Consider the following 14,925-nt stretch of genomic DNA (forward strand, 5'->3'; position numbering starts at 1 on the left):
CCGATCGTGACTCCGGTCAGAGCTTTTAATTTTGACCCAACTTTTCAACGGGGATTATATTAATATTTAATTCGTTGTTAGATTTCAAAATCAAGAATCATTAAACTAATTAATACTAACGTATTTATGATATAAAAAATGGATACCTTCATCTCAACATCCCTGTTAATTTATCAGGTCAATATTTATCAGGTCAATATGAATAATAATTAACACATAATAAAAATATTTATTCTAATTTTATCGAAATTCGAATCAACGTATTTATATATAGATACGCAGTGAATATACAGTAAAAGACGAAAGGAGAATAATTGCAAGAGGGGCACTCGTGCAGTCACGTGAGTTATCATTCTTAATCATTTTAATATATATACACTCTGCATCTAATTCTTACTTTTAAATTTCGTTTGCCATGCATTTAACTGTACCATGTGCGTAAAGCGGTAAAGATGAGCTCGAAATCGGTTGGTTAATCATATGGAAAAGAGGGGGACAACAGGAAAAGTGCAGCACTAAACAAATCTGACATTGTCGGCTACTTGGTGCCTTGGTGGGCCCCACGCAGCGGGAAGGTGATGGTGGATTGGAACACAAAACTAATTTTGATTGATCCTTTTGGAGGCCCACTGAGAAGTGTAGGCCTGGACCCACTGAGGTTGAGCCTTTTTTTGGATATCAAATAAACCGGCCCAATTTTTGAAAAATTGGTGAGAGGGAGAGCCACGTGGCCCAACAACTGTTTGGAGTCTTTATTTTAAAAACCCTAGCCGCCTTCTCATCCCGGCTAAGAACCTGGAGAGGCCACGCCGGCGGTGAGGATTTATTTTGTCGTCCCCTTTGAGAAACCGGGGGAAATCTGGATTCCCAGATCCGAGGAGCTGCTGCTGAAGGGATCTCCCGTTGTTGAACAGCTGCTGAAGCCGGCGCCGAACTGTGCTGCTGAAACTCTTGCTAATACTACTACTGAAGCCACTGTGTGGTTAGAGTTTCTGATTTTCTTATTTTTTTCGCTAACGCATGGCTGGAACTTCAGAAGACCTGGGGATACTTGGTTCTCAGAACGGAGAGCTGCAGCTGCAGCTGTTGCAGCCCTCAGAGACTTCGAGCCCAACTGCTGACAGAATTGAACTCAATGAAGTGCACACAGATGCCGATGTAGTCGAGCTCCCAATACACAACCTGGACAAAGTGGAGGATGCTTGGGGGTTTTGCCTCATAGCATATTTTCCAACAAGAATAACAGGCAACGCAGTGGGTTTTAAGCTTTGTGATTCCTCGACGGTAACTTGTTCTTATTTAGTTCACTCCAGTGGCTGGATAATCTTCAAATTCGACAATGGAGAGGATAGGGATGATGTGCTGAATGCAGGGCCATTCTTTGTGTCTGGCAAACCCTTGTTGCTGAAGATCATGCCAAAATTTTTTAAATTTGACGACCATGAGATTAAGCGTGTCCCGGTTTGGATTATGCTGCCATGTTTACCTCTGGAATGCTGGAATGCCATATGCTTGAGCCGGATTGTATCCAAAGTAGGTAAACCATTATACACGGACACGAAGACCTGCACAAAAGAAAATGTAGATTTTGCTAGGGTACTCGTTGAAGTTGACGCTTCAAAGGAACTAGTCCGGAATGTTAAGATCAGATTACCGAATGGAGAATATAAGCAAAGGGTGGTCTTTGAATATGAACCTAAATTTTGTACAAATTGTAAAATGTTTGAGGACAATGTTAGCAATTGTTTGCAGCTGAAAGAGAGCATTCCCACCACCCTCGGGAGTGACTCTATACAGCAAAGAATAAAGGAGGAAGATGGGGAGTTGGGACCTAATGTGAAACAAATTGATCTGTCAACATCCCAGCTGATGAATGCCGCAAAGGAAAAAAATAGGGAGGAGCATATAACAGCAACCAATGTCGCAACAGGCACAATAACAACCAGCAGAATGGATGAGCAATTTCAGCAAACGCAGCAGTCAACCAGACAGAAAGCAGCTGAAAAGAATATAACGAGCTCGAAGGCTGTGAACTCAACTCAGAATGAGCCATTCACTTTCCTAGAACATGATGAACAGCTAGATCAAGCAGCAGATGTAGAAAGCAAGGTGCAAGCTAAAGGAAAAATGGTAAATCCACAAGGTCCATCAAAGCAAAAGAGGTGGAGGGTGGTTCAGGCCCTTTCCACATCTCCAAGAAGCTAGTCTGTTGGATATAAGGGGCCTAAATCTGCCCCTTAAATAAAATGGGGTGAGACACCTCATTAAGGAGTACAAACTTAGTTGAGGGAAACTAGAACAAGTTATGAATAATAAATTCTTGGTCTGGAATCAGATAAACAACTTTCAGGAGGCTTCCAGAGGCTAGAGGAGGAAGGATTTTGATACTATTGAACCTGACTAGAATTTCATTGGAAGTACAGGCCATGGACTGATAAGCTATCCATTGTAAGGCGAGCTGTAAGGTAATCTCTATCTCCTTCCAAGTCATCTTTGTCAATGGATTTTATTCGGTTGTCAATAGGTCTATGGGAAAGTCTCAGAACCAAGGGTGTCAGATCCGAACATCCATGGATTGTAGTGGGGAATTTTAACAATGTTACCACTCCAAAAGGAAAAATTTAACCGTGCAAATGTGATAGCCTATGAGATCAGAGATATAATAGAATGCTTTCACAGCTGTGGGATACTTTCACACATGGTCGAACAAAATTTGGTGTAAATTGGACGAAGTATTGCTTAATCAAGGATGGTTGCCAGTGGACTGCTGTGAACTTCACAGGCAATTTTTTCTCTCTCTAAGGTGCTTATTAGACCTCTCATTTTGCTTGGTGTCACTTTTTCAGCTAAAGAATCAAAGAAGACCCCCTTTAAATTCTTGAATACGTGGATAAAGCATACAGAATGTTCGACTGTGGTGCAAGACGTGTGGAATCAACACTAGAGTGGGACACGACAATTATCTTTTGCAAGAAGCTGAAGTTGCTTAACGAACCCTGAAGTCACTGAACAAAGAGCATTATGGTCATATATCATCCGAGGGAGCTAAGCAAATTAGGAGCTAAAGGAATCTGAGGTCGCGGCAGGGTGTAGCTGAATTGAGAAGGAAGGTATACTCAGCAAATCTGAAAAATCAAAACATTTCCTCTACTTCTAGTGTTTTGTTTCTTCTCCTTCTTCCATATGTAATAGTTCAAATAAATATCTTAGAAGATATTTAGGAGAAACTATATAGTTTTAGCGAGTACTGCTCTCATCTCGACAATTAAATTTTGAGTATCTTCTAATGCATTAACAAGTCATAAATGCATATTCGAGATGATTGCCCAAAGAATAATGTCAAAAGAGTTGAGCTGTGTTAACCAGTGCCACAGTCTTACACTGCATTGAATTAGCTCCACTATAATCAAGTTCTTCATCAAATAATATGAAACCGTCCGTAAAATCCGAAACCATGTACTATTTTCCAAGCACAAATAGAGCACGATGAATATAAAAATTCATTCCTAAGTAAATAACACAAATCAATGCCAAGGGAGCCGGTTCCAAATTGGAACGTGCAACCCTCTTGCAAATGCTACATGCAAATCATTTAGTAGATGCTAAGGTTCATATTCATATGTTATAGCATAGATCATATTTATTTATTCAGGAATTTGATCAGGAGGGTTTGTAGGCGATGAAACTGACGCACTGCACTTGACGATTATTGTCGAACCCAATAATACGAATGAATGTGTCAGGGTATTCTTTCTTGCATTTCTCCAACTCCTTGGCCACTTGGGAGGCTTCATTGCATCTGAACATGGGCAGCTTCCACATGGTCCAGTAGCGGCCATCGTAGTACCCGGGCGATTGGTGGTTCTCGCGCCCCACAACTCCCTCTTGTGTCCCATTAAATTATGATGTAATTATACTATAAACAGATACTTATACATGTTTCTTAATTTTTAAGCTACGTAATTACTTTGCTGAACTCCAATCGGGGAGTCCAATTGGAACGGAGAAGGTACTCGATCTGCTTGAGCAAGGCTTCCTCAGGCAGGGGAGGCAGGTAGGAGAGGGTCTCGAATTTCTTCACGCCCTAAATTGGCCACACCTGACACAAGATCGAGAGCTCCATGGATGAGTTCTTGATTTGGCTACATAAGCATTGATCAGCTAGAGAAATAGAAGTGATACGCACCTTCATGCACTGGACTCTGCAGCTGTTGCCGAGGAGGTGGGACAGGTCGGCGTTGGCCTTCTGGAGGAAGGGGGCGTCGGCTAGGGGCTTGAGGCCGGAGAAGGGGGCGACCATGTTGGACTGCACCGAGGAGGTTGCCTGACGGTGGCGGAGGAGACCATCATGGTGGTGGAAGCCGAAAGTAACATCGCTGTCTCTTTTTTGTTGGAAACAAAGGTAGTGTAAACACTACAACAAAATACAACATTAGAGACGGAATTAGAGACGGAAATATAGTTCCGTCTCTAATTAGAGACAGAACTATAATTCTGTCTCTATTTTGGCCATTTTTAATTAAAAAAATGAATCCGTAAAGTTTAGCGACGGAAATAAATTATCCGTATCTAAATAGAGACGGATATTTTGATTCTGTCTCTAATTAAGGACTAAATATCACTATTTAGTAGCGAATTAAGCCCCATCATAAACGGATTAGAGACGGAACTATTAGTTTCGTCTCTAAATAGCGATGGAACTATTAGTTCCGTCTCTAAATAGCGACGGAACTAATAGTTTCGTTGCTATGTTCGCGATTTAGGGTAGAAACCTCTTCTCCTCGCGATTTAGGGTAAAACGCTCTTCTCTAATCCTTCTCCTCTGTGCTCCCTCGCTCGTCTCTTCCTCTCCGCAGACCGCAGTGCATCTTCGCATACCACAGCCCTTTCATCTCCTCTCCACAGCGGCTCCTTTCCAGTTATATCTCGATAAGTTCTGTCTCGGCTCCTTCCCTCACAGCGGCTCGCCTCCTTCCCTCGCAGCGGCTCGCCTCCTTCCTTCTCAGTTCCTGCAGAGAGCTCTCTGTAGGGGTGTAATCGAGCCGAGCCGAGCCGAACTCTTGAATATTTGAGCTTTACTCGTTTATAATCGAGTCGAGTTCAAGCTTTATTTAACGAATATATTCATGGCTCACGAGCTTTTATCGAGCCTAAACGAGCTTAATAAATATAAATCATAAATTTAAATATTCATTAAAAACTAAATTATATATTTAGATAAAATTATAATATTATTATTAAAATTTATAATTTTATTCTAATAAATAAATTTAATATATTTGTTTATATTTTTCATAAGTAGAGTGTAAAATTTATAAATTCAACATCAAAATTATTATTATTATTATTATTTAAAAGTTGCTTAATGAGCTTAACGAACGTGTTCACGATCTAACGAGCCGAATATAGCGAAGCTTGAGCTCGGTTTGTTTATCTTAACAAGCCTCATTAAACGAGCTCAAACGAGCTTTTATCGAATCGAGCTTCGAATAGCTCGCGAGCGGCTTGGTTCATTTACACCCCTAGCTCTCTGCAACAACGTCTTTGTCTTCCCAGTTCCAGTTCCCGCGGCTCGCCTCCTTCCAATTTTTTTGATTCAATGGAACATCTACCAGTACATTTAGCGTACGAGGCATAAATAACTGGTCCTGTCCAGTACAGATGGATGTATCCATTCGAACGGTTTTTAAGGAAATTAAAGAATAATGTTCGTAACAAAGCTAGAGTTGAGGGGTCAATCTGTAATGCTTATCTGGTTGAAGAAGCATCCTCATTCTGTTCCTATTATTTTGTTGATAATGTAAAAACCAGATATCGTAAGTGTCCTAGAAATTCAGATGATGCACAGCCTGTAGACTCATCTATGCTTTCTATTTTCAAGTTTCCTGGCAAGCCAATGAGAGCATCTATTTCTAGATAGTTAACTCCACATGAATATCATGCTGCGATGACATACATACTCTTAAACTGTGTTGAAATCAAACCCTACATAAAGTAAGTTAACTTCTTGAATCAAACATTTCTCAAAAAATAAGTTGTTTCCCGATAGTGTAATTTTCTTAAAAGTACCTTATTTTTCAGCTTGTATGAACAACAACTACAAGTACAAAATTCATCAATTCGTGCAAGTGAGATAGGTGAAAAGTTAGAGACAGAATTTGCATTATGGTTTCAAATCTATGTAAGTTAGAGGATAATTTTAATTTCTTACATCCATATTAAATTATCATAGGCTTATTTTATATTCTACTATTGTTATAGGTGTTCGATCGGAGAATATCTAATGTGCAAGATTCCAGGATAATCAATCTTGCATCTGGACCTCTCCGTAAGATAACAGTGTACTCTAGCTACTATGTTAATGGTTTTAAATTTCACATGACACAACGGGATTCACGCAGACTAACTTTCAATTCGGGTGTTTGTGTGAAAGGATCTATCAACAATAGTAATTCTGAGTTGGATTATTATGGGAGATTTGAAGAAATCATAGAAGTTGAATATCCTACTTTACCCATCAAAAGATGTGTGTTATTTAAATGTTCTTGGTATGATTCGACTCCAAGAACAAGTACTAGAATACAATTTAGTTGAGGTAAATGCAAACAAAAGCTTCAACAAGTATGAACCTTTCATTTTTACGGTACAAGTGGGGCAGGTTTTCTATCTTGAATATCCCACGAAGAGGAGAAGAGCTAGTGAATGGTTAGCAGTTTGCCGAACAAAGCCACACTCTACCATAGAAATGCCCAACTCTATCGTGAACCAAAACCATGATGCATTTCAAAATGATACAATGGAGATATATTTAGTAGATTCTCAGCTTCAATCAACATCTCAATTACTTGTAGATGTTAATGTACCTTATGAGAAGATAGATGATAGAGAAATATCTAGCAGTGAGGAGCTTATTGAACTAATAGAGTCTAGTGAGGAGGATCTACAAAATGTTAATGATTAAAATTGTTATATCTTCATATTAAGCATTGTTAAGCTAAATTTAGATCTAAATATTCATGGTTATATCACTTGTCTTACTCTATTAGTCATTATTATTTTTTTGATAAAAACTAGTGTGCATGCGTATGTGTTATAATGTAATTCTATAGATATAAACATGTCTGACGTTGGTGCCCAGATTGTTCTACGAATTATCGGGGGTTGGTAAGTATTGGTGTTAATAGTGTATTTTTTTAACATATTTGTTTAATTTTATTTGTTAAATGCAGTTTTACCCCAGATGGTCATAGAGTAGCTGTATACATCACCTCGAAATTTTAAGAGCGATTTAGCCCCACTGGTACTACATGGAAGTGGGTAGACCCGGATATGAAGCAATTTTATTACGATGATTTTTTGGTAAGTCATTTTAATTATCATGATTTTATTATGTTTTTTATAATAATTTGTGAACATATTATTGCAGAAAATATATACTTGGGAGACAGGGCACGAGGTAGAATTTTATGCTATCTGGAACGCAGCCTGTGCCAAACTATACAAAGACATGTTATACAAAGCAAGACAAAAGGGAATAAAACCATCCTATGTACCTGAGAACATTTGAGATGCATGGTGAGCCATCTAGGCTGCAGATAGATGACAGAAAAATGCAATGATAGCTCGAGCCATAGAAAGAGTGAGTTGGTTGGCCCTAGTACCGGAGCGACAAAACATACCACTGGATCCCGATCGATCATCGAGCATGCCTTAGACTTGGTGAGTTATCAATTTTAAAATTCTATAAGAGTTTTGTACCTAGAACATACGGCTAGAAATATTTACATTCTTTAATATTCAGGAACATGATCTACAACAACCTCCTACTTGTTGGGAGATATTTACCAAGACACACAAGTCAAAAGATGGCAACTTTATAGATCGTCGATCGTCGGCATTAGACGTAAGAATCTACACTTGAATATATTTAACTATTAATAATGATTATCTATCATTTTAGTAAATCACTAATAATACTTTTTTTTTAATGTAAATAGGAAGAAATTGTTGTTAGGGTTGCACAGACGTCTCAGCCTAGTTTAGAGGGAGGTGAGGAGTAGACTTTATCCACTGACTAGATAAATGAAATTTATTATGATGTGGTTGGTGGAAGGAAAAAGACCTCCACCCTCTATGGTCTTGGAGCTCAGGCAAGAGTTGTATATGATCAGGCGATGGCTCCTAGGGTCAGGGGTCATCCCAGCACATCATCAAGCGCATCCGAATCATCTGCTAGAGTAGACGCCTTAGAGCAAGAAAACGCAGCTTTGAAGACCCGACTATCGAGCTTGGAGGCAGATTTTCGAGTAGAGCGGCAATCCCGATTGGATCTTGAGAAAATTGGGCGGGATATGCAGGTCTTCTTGGATCAAATGAGTGCAACGTTGCATCGTTTTGCCTCTCAGGAGACTCAAGACCCTAATAATCCCCCTGTTCCGTAGATTGTCATAGGTATCTTGATGTTTAACTTTTTAATTTTTTTTTTCAACATTGCCATAGTTATCAATTTTAAACTATTTCTAACATTGTATTATATCTTTTCAGGAACGTTGATATATATACAACACTATCATCATATATCCAAACTAGCACTCAGGTATGTCAAATAAATTCATAATATTATATTTAATATGTTACTCATAATTGTGTATTAGTTTATTCTTTGTTTTATTAGTAATCTATCATATTAACATTTTTGCAGGATTGATTACTACTCACTAGCTTAGGATTGGATTTTATTTGCTAGAAGGTGTTGTATTGTGTTTTTAAATTTCAGATGTTGTAGTACTATACAATCAGTGTTTATGGTTGGAGATGTTTGGACATTTATCTTTGTTGTTTGATTGGATATTTAGTTTTAGTTTTGTGCTTGGATTATTGTTATTGGAGATGTTGTAGGAATGTATTGTGCTTGGATTGGATATTTGGTTTGATATTTACATTCATATATTATTTTGTATTGTTATTGTCTAATTGTGTATGTATTGTGTTGTTTGAAAATCATCGTATGTGATGGTTTAGATTGATATGAAATGTAAACAACGATTACTGCAGAAACAAAATGATGCTGCTGAAATATTCAGGTATTAGAGACGAAATATTAAAATTATGTCTCTAATTAGAGATGGAATTTTAATATTCCGTCTCTAATTCACCCTGGAAATTACTGTAATATCGATACCTAGCGACGGAACTTAAATTTTCCATCGTTGAGTGACCTAAATTTGTCTGAAATGTCGATAGCTTGCAACGAAATATAAAAAAAAAATCCGTCTCTAATTAGAGACGGAATATTAAACTTCCGTCTCTAATTAGAGACGGAAGTTTAATCCGTCTCTAATTAGAGACGAAATTTTAATATTCCGTCTCTAATTAGAGACAGAATTTTAATCTAACTAGAGACGGGATTTCATAGTTAGCAACTGATGATTAAATTTCCGTCGCTAAATTTTAGAGACGGAATATATATCCCGTTGCTAAATTTAGAGATGAAATATATATTCCGTCTCTAAATATAGTCAACGACAAAACTCGTATCGACGCAGTGAATCCGTCGCTAATCTAGTTTAGCGATGAAAAATTCCGTCTCTAATGTTGAATTTTTTTGTAGTGAAATAACTCAAACGCACGCATCGCCAGAGTAGGATAACGCCTGCGATCTAGGCCGTTGGCCGGCAGAGGGTGGCGTCCACCACGCAACGGGAGGTTGGGACTGATAACATCCTTATCACTTGTTGGACTTGGGATCGCTATTCGTGATTCATGTGGAGGGGTGTCTAATCTTATCCCCATGCATGTACGTGAACAAGTGATCCATGCCACTTGACCTTAGAGATACCACGTTCTGTCGTCGTCTCTATGCTATTTGTTATCAGATGTCGTCATGAAATTACTATTGTCGGTTGCTTAATTTAATTGTTGAATGAGCTCCCTGATCAGGAGAAGAGAACATGGATCATTCTTTTCGTTCTTTGGCTTCATATGGATTGGATTGGTTCAGAATCCTGTCAATGATCATCCGTGGTTGCCGATGATTCGATAATAATCTGATAAATGTATATCGCTATTGGGAGAGAATCAATGTCTGGAAAATATTGTCAAATATAACTTATGATCAAAAGGAAAAAAAAACTTATCAGATAGATCTTGTGGTTGTGGACTTGTGGCTACTAAAAGAGTTGAACCCGGAAGAGTAACATAAAGTTTCGAAAAGGTCGTGGAAGTTGATGTGCATAGAGATGACTAGGCTAGTTGCATCCATAATTAAATAGGCTGCTATTGTGATGGAATTCTAGAGTGTCCACATGTCCCGTCTGCAAGGGCGGAGTTACGTTTATGATTTTTATGGTTATTCGGTGATCCTGTCCGAACGCTGAATCAACGGACGCTGGGCACGTGTCGCTCTCCGAATTGCTGACGTAGATCTCCGACCGGCCGTGTGGATCTCCGGCGAACCTGCAAGGAAGTCGGGCCAGGAAGGGGTTCCTGGCGACGACCCTCCGACGCTCAAGTCAGGCAAATGGACAACAAAGAGATGGCTTCGAATATGTGAGAATGTGTACCTCAGGCGAAGTGTGAGGCCCTTTATATAGAGCTGTGAAGAGGCTTACGCACACATACCGAGGCGAATACGTGTCCTCTGTCCATACCTCAGTATGAGCTTGTCAGAACAGCTTACCTGCCACCATACTGCTACAGTCCGAGCACATCTCTGATGAGACAACGGAATCCTCTGTCGTAAGATCCTGCGTATGGCCTGGTCGTCGAACATACCCGTTGTCAGAAGATGTTCCCTTGTCCTTTTGTCTCTTCTTATCCCATGTCGAGCGTCCGGCCGGTCGGCAATCCCCTCACGTCCCGCCGGTCGTACGTGCTGGTCCGCTCGGGAGATTCCCGGTCGTGTGCTATGTGGACTGTTCGCAGTATTGCTACTTTATGCTTTCGGCTGAGCGGGCTCCCCGATCAGCCCGGCGACCCTGTTCCCCATGAGCGTCGGAGACTCGACTCCCCGTCGGGTTGTTTCTGATTCCGCTAAGACCCCGTTCGGTCAATCGGTCTCCCCTTCTCTAGTCGACCGTTCGACCCTTTGACTTCCACGTGGCGTTGACTTCCCTCAGAGGGGGGTCCCTGTTCTTACCGCCGGATCACTTGCCTCCCCTTCAAGTCTAGTCGAAGGAGGTGATTAGTCCGACTGACTGGACGATTGTTTCGCTGAGCGGCTCCTCCAAGAAACCATCCTCCGCTCGGCCGGTGTGGTGCTAACTACGGCCTCAGTCAACGCCACCATCCCTCGGATCTCCTCGGAATTCATGCCAATCTCCATCATTAAGGCCAAGCACGCGCTCTGTGCCTCGATAAGGAGCTTATTAAATGCTCTCCCGTGGTGGAATGCCACGTGGCATTGCTGTCGTCATCGTACGGTGGCGGCGTCGCAGGCGACGAGACCGAGGCGATTTTAAATGGACGGCCCGATGCGTGCTTCGATTCTCGTGACCTGAATCCGACGGTTGAGGCCGCTCGGGCTCAACCCTATAAAACCTTCGCTTTCTCCGCCTTCGCCGCATTTCTGCTCTCGCGTGCCCAGAAGCTTCGGCGTTTTCGTGCTCTGGCGACTTCGATTCCCCCTTTCCGGTGATCCCGCGTTCTTCGTCGACCCTCCTTCTTCTCTGTAAGGCCCTTTTTCTGTTCTATCTCTAGTTCTCGTGTTTTCATTGCCTCTCTTTTCCGAGTTTCGATCATCGGGGTATCGTTTCGTTTGCTGTCTTCTTTCTCCTATCCTCCACCTTTCTTCGCCTTTTTTGATTTCGCCCGCTCGGCCAATGGCTAGTTCCTCCCAACCTCTAGACCAAGCCCTCGGCCCATGGTATACCACCATGGAGTCGTGCTTCGATCGGCGCGACGCCGATATTTTGATGGATAATTTTGACATCCCATCTGACTTCGAAATCATTTTACCTACTTCCTCCGCTCGGCCACACAAATCGTCGCGCGGAGCCTTTTGTGTTTTCCGCGACCAGTTCACAGCCGGTCTGCGATTTTCCATTCATCCCTTCATCATTGAAGTCTGGAATTTTTTCGGCATTCCGCTCGGAAGCCTAGTCCCCAATACTTTCCGCCTTTTATGCGGCGTCGTTGTCCTGTTCAAAATCCACAATATCCCCCTCCGACCGGAGGTTTTCTATTATTTCTATTACCCTAAACAGTCCGAGCTGGGCACCTATATGTTCCAGGCTCGGCCCGGTTTAGTTTTCTTCAGTAAACTTCCTTCTTCCAATAAGCATTGGAAAGAATTCTACTTCTACCTTCGTATGCCCAAGTGGACCCCCTTCCTAACGAAATGGCAGATCGGACCACCAACCTCACCAGAGCTCAAAAGATTCAAAACCCGACCGGACTATCTTCATGCTGCCAACATGCTGGCCGGTCTGAGGTTTGACATCAACAAATTCCTACCTGAAGGGGTGATGTATATATTCGATCTGAGTCCGACCAGGACCCCCCTTCCGAGCGGCTTCGGTAAGAATTTTACTTTATGCATACGTTTTAATTGCTAACTAATTTTCTCTGTTTTCCTTGGCAGCGAACATTGTCATGGAGTCGGTGATGGCTGGCATTTTGAAAAAGAAGGCGGCGGTGCTCGAGGCCGCGGCGGCCAAAGAGATGGAGCAATTGGGCATTCAGCCGGTCGGCTCCCACGAAGACGAAAGCGAGACCAATGCTGGGGAGTCGGCTGCCCAGGCTTCTCTCCTGGAGCCAGCGGCTGGCGCAACTGCCAGTCAAGAGCCTTCCGCTCGGGAGGAGGGCTCGGCTAGAGAGGAAGAGTGCCCCCTCCGACAAAAGAGGCGCTGAGCGGAAACGCCCCTCCGCTCAGCTACATCTGCGGTCCATCCGTCCGAGCGGGCCACCGCCGCTTCTCGAGGCAAAGCACCAGAGGTGGAGGCGGTTTCGTCCGATCGGACGCCCTCCCAACTAGACGCATCTACGGACCCCCTTGAGGTCGTTCCGATCAGCGCCCTTCCACCTGCTCCCCGCAAAGTCCAACGTTCAGCGATTTTGTCATAGTTTTCAGCGCCGGCCTCTGATCCTTCCCCTGCTTCCGCCCAGACAACGCCCGGTCGGCGCTGCACAATCCGGGTTTCCCTGCATCTCCCCACCGAGGAATTAATGCCCGAAGCCGATCGGCCAACATCGCTCAAGCACCTGATCACAATGAAAGGAACCTTAGCTGAAATGTGGGCCGACGCTCGGGCACGCGTCGCAATGATTCTCCTTAGTAATCTGGCCAACAGCCACATGCAACAGGCCACGGGGGTAAGTTTGTTTCCTCTAGTCCTTTACACATTCTCTCCGACCGGCTTCTAACAACTTTGCTCGTGACAGAGATGGGTGGAGGAGATCGCTATTTGCAGTCGTCTGGCGATGGTGGGCGCAGAATTAAAGAAGCTGAAGGCTCCGGGCGGCCCTTCTGGCTCACAAGGTCCATCCTACGCCGAGCTGCAAAAAGAGCTCAAAAAGACTCAAGATTTATTGGAGGCCGAGCGGAAGAAGACGACCGACCAGGCGCACAATCTGGCTGAACTTGATCGCCTGAACAAATCACTGGATCGTAAGATAAGCCTGGCCACCGAGCGGAAGAAAACAGCTATCTCCGATCTGGAGAAGAAGAACGTAGAGACTCAGGGGCTGGAGCAAAAAGTAAAGGAGTTGATGGAGCAACTGGCCAACGAGAAGATTACCCGCTCGGATGAGGTGATGAAACTCGAGGCTATTTTACAAGAACACCAGGCAGCCGCTGATGCTTCCTGAGCGGCACTTAAAGAATATCAAGAGGCCGAGCCAAGTCGGGTCGCCACCCTGAGACAGAATTACATCCGCTCGGCCGAATTTTCAGAAAAAGTTTACGAGCGGATGTACATGGCCTTTGAACTCGCCATGAATGCCACGACAAAATATTTGAAGTCCAAAGGGCAACTTCCCGATTCCGCCGTTATCCCCGCTCAGGACCAGGCAACACTCCTCAACAACATCCCGAAGGATCTCTACGAGTATTTAGAATAGGGAGTGTGTGTAATTCGGCTGCTCGGCCAAAGACTATCCCTTTTTTTGTAATTTGGTCGTTTGGCCTCAATTTCTATAATGCTATGCTTTTACTCGCTTTCTCTTTTGCTACTCAATATGAGTGTTGCCCCGCTCGGCTCTTATCACACCTCTTGTGTTCAAAAAGGATTTTTCGCGAAGTATTTTGCATAGCTATTCCGCTCGGCTTAATATGTCTTGCTTCGACAGAAGAGTTTTTCACTGGATGTTGACGAATTGCTTTTGGGTACTTGGCCGATCGACGAAACGGCTCACCAGTTAAACCTCTTTATTGCCTTCGTCCGCTCGGAGGGTTTATAGTCGCCGGCTCGACTCTCAATTTTTAACATCGGAGCTCGACGGTCTTCCGCTCGGAGGGTTTATAGTCGTCGGCTCGACTCTCGATATTTAACGTCGGAGCTCGACGGTCTTCTGCTCGGAGGGTTTATAGTCGCCGGTTCGACTCTCGATATTTAACGTCGGAGCTCGACGGTCTTCCGCTCGGAGGGTTTATAGTCACTGGCTCGGCTTTCGATTTTTAACGTCGGAGCTCGACGGTCTTCCGCTCGGAGGGTTTATAGTCGCCGGCTCGACTCTCGATATTTAACGTTGGAGCTCAACGGTCTTCTGCTGAGAGGGTTTATAGTCGTCGGCTCAACTCTCGATATTTAACGTCGGAGCTTGACGGTCTTCCGCTCGGAGGGTTTATAGTCGCCGGCTCGACTCTCGATTTTTAACGTCGGAGCTCGACGGTCTTCCACTCGGAGGATTTATAGTCGCCGGCTCGACTCTCGATTTTTAACGTCGAAGCTCGACGGTCTTCCGCTCGGAGGGTTTATAGTCGTCGGC

At 43.1% G+C, this 14,925-nt stretch overlaps 1 protein-coding gene and 1 pseudogene across 1 annotated transcript; one reads left to right on the forward strand and one right to left on the reverse strand.

The window, feature by feature from the left end:
- The first annotated feature begins 791 nt into the window (after window positions 1-791).
- On the forward strand, window positions 792-3,319 carry LOC121996961. Its single transcript, XM_042551147.1, has 2 exons — window positions 792-2,465; window positions 2,847-3,319. Exon 1 carries the CDS (start codon window positions 1,021-1,023, stop codon window positions 2,203-2,205), a length of 1,185 nt encoding a protein of 394 aa, XP_042407081.1. The 5' UTR covers window positions 792-1,020; the 3' UTR covers window positions 2,206-2,465; window positions 2,847-3,319.
- A 341-nt stretch (window positions 3,320-3,660) lies between these two features.
- On the reverse strand, window positions 3,661-4,374 carry LOC121995058 (annotated as a pseudogene).
- Between the last annotated feature and the right edge of the window lie 10,551 nt (window positions 4,375-14,925).

Source organism: Zingiber officinale, chromosome 6A (genome assembly GCF_018446385.1).
Source record: "Zingiber officinale cultivar Zhangliang chromosome 6A, Zo_v1.1, whole genome shotgun sequence".
NCBI lineage: Eukaryota > Viridiplantae > Streptophyta > Magnoliopsida > Zingiberales > Zingiberaceae > Zingiber > Zingiber officinale.

Bases quoted from the DNA above. Each gene is read 5' to 3' on its own strand.
- LOC121996961 (XM_042551147.1), top strand. From the start codon at position 1,021: ATGGCTGGAACTTCAGAAGACCTGGGGATACTTGGTTCTCAGAACGGA.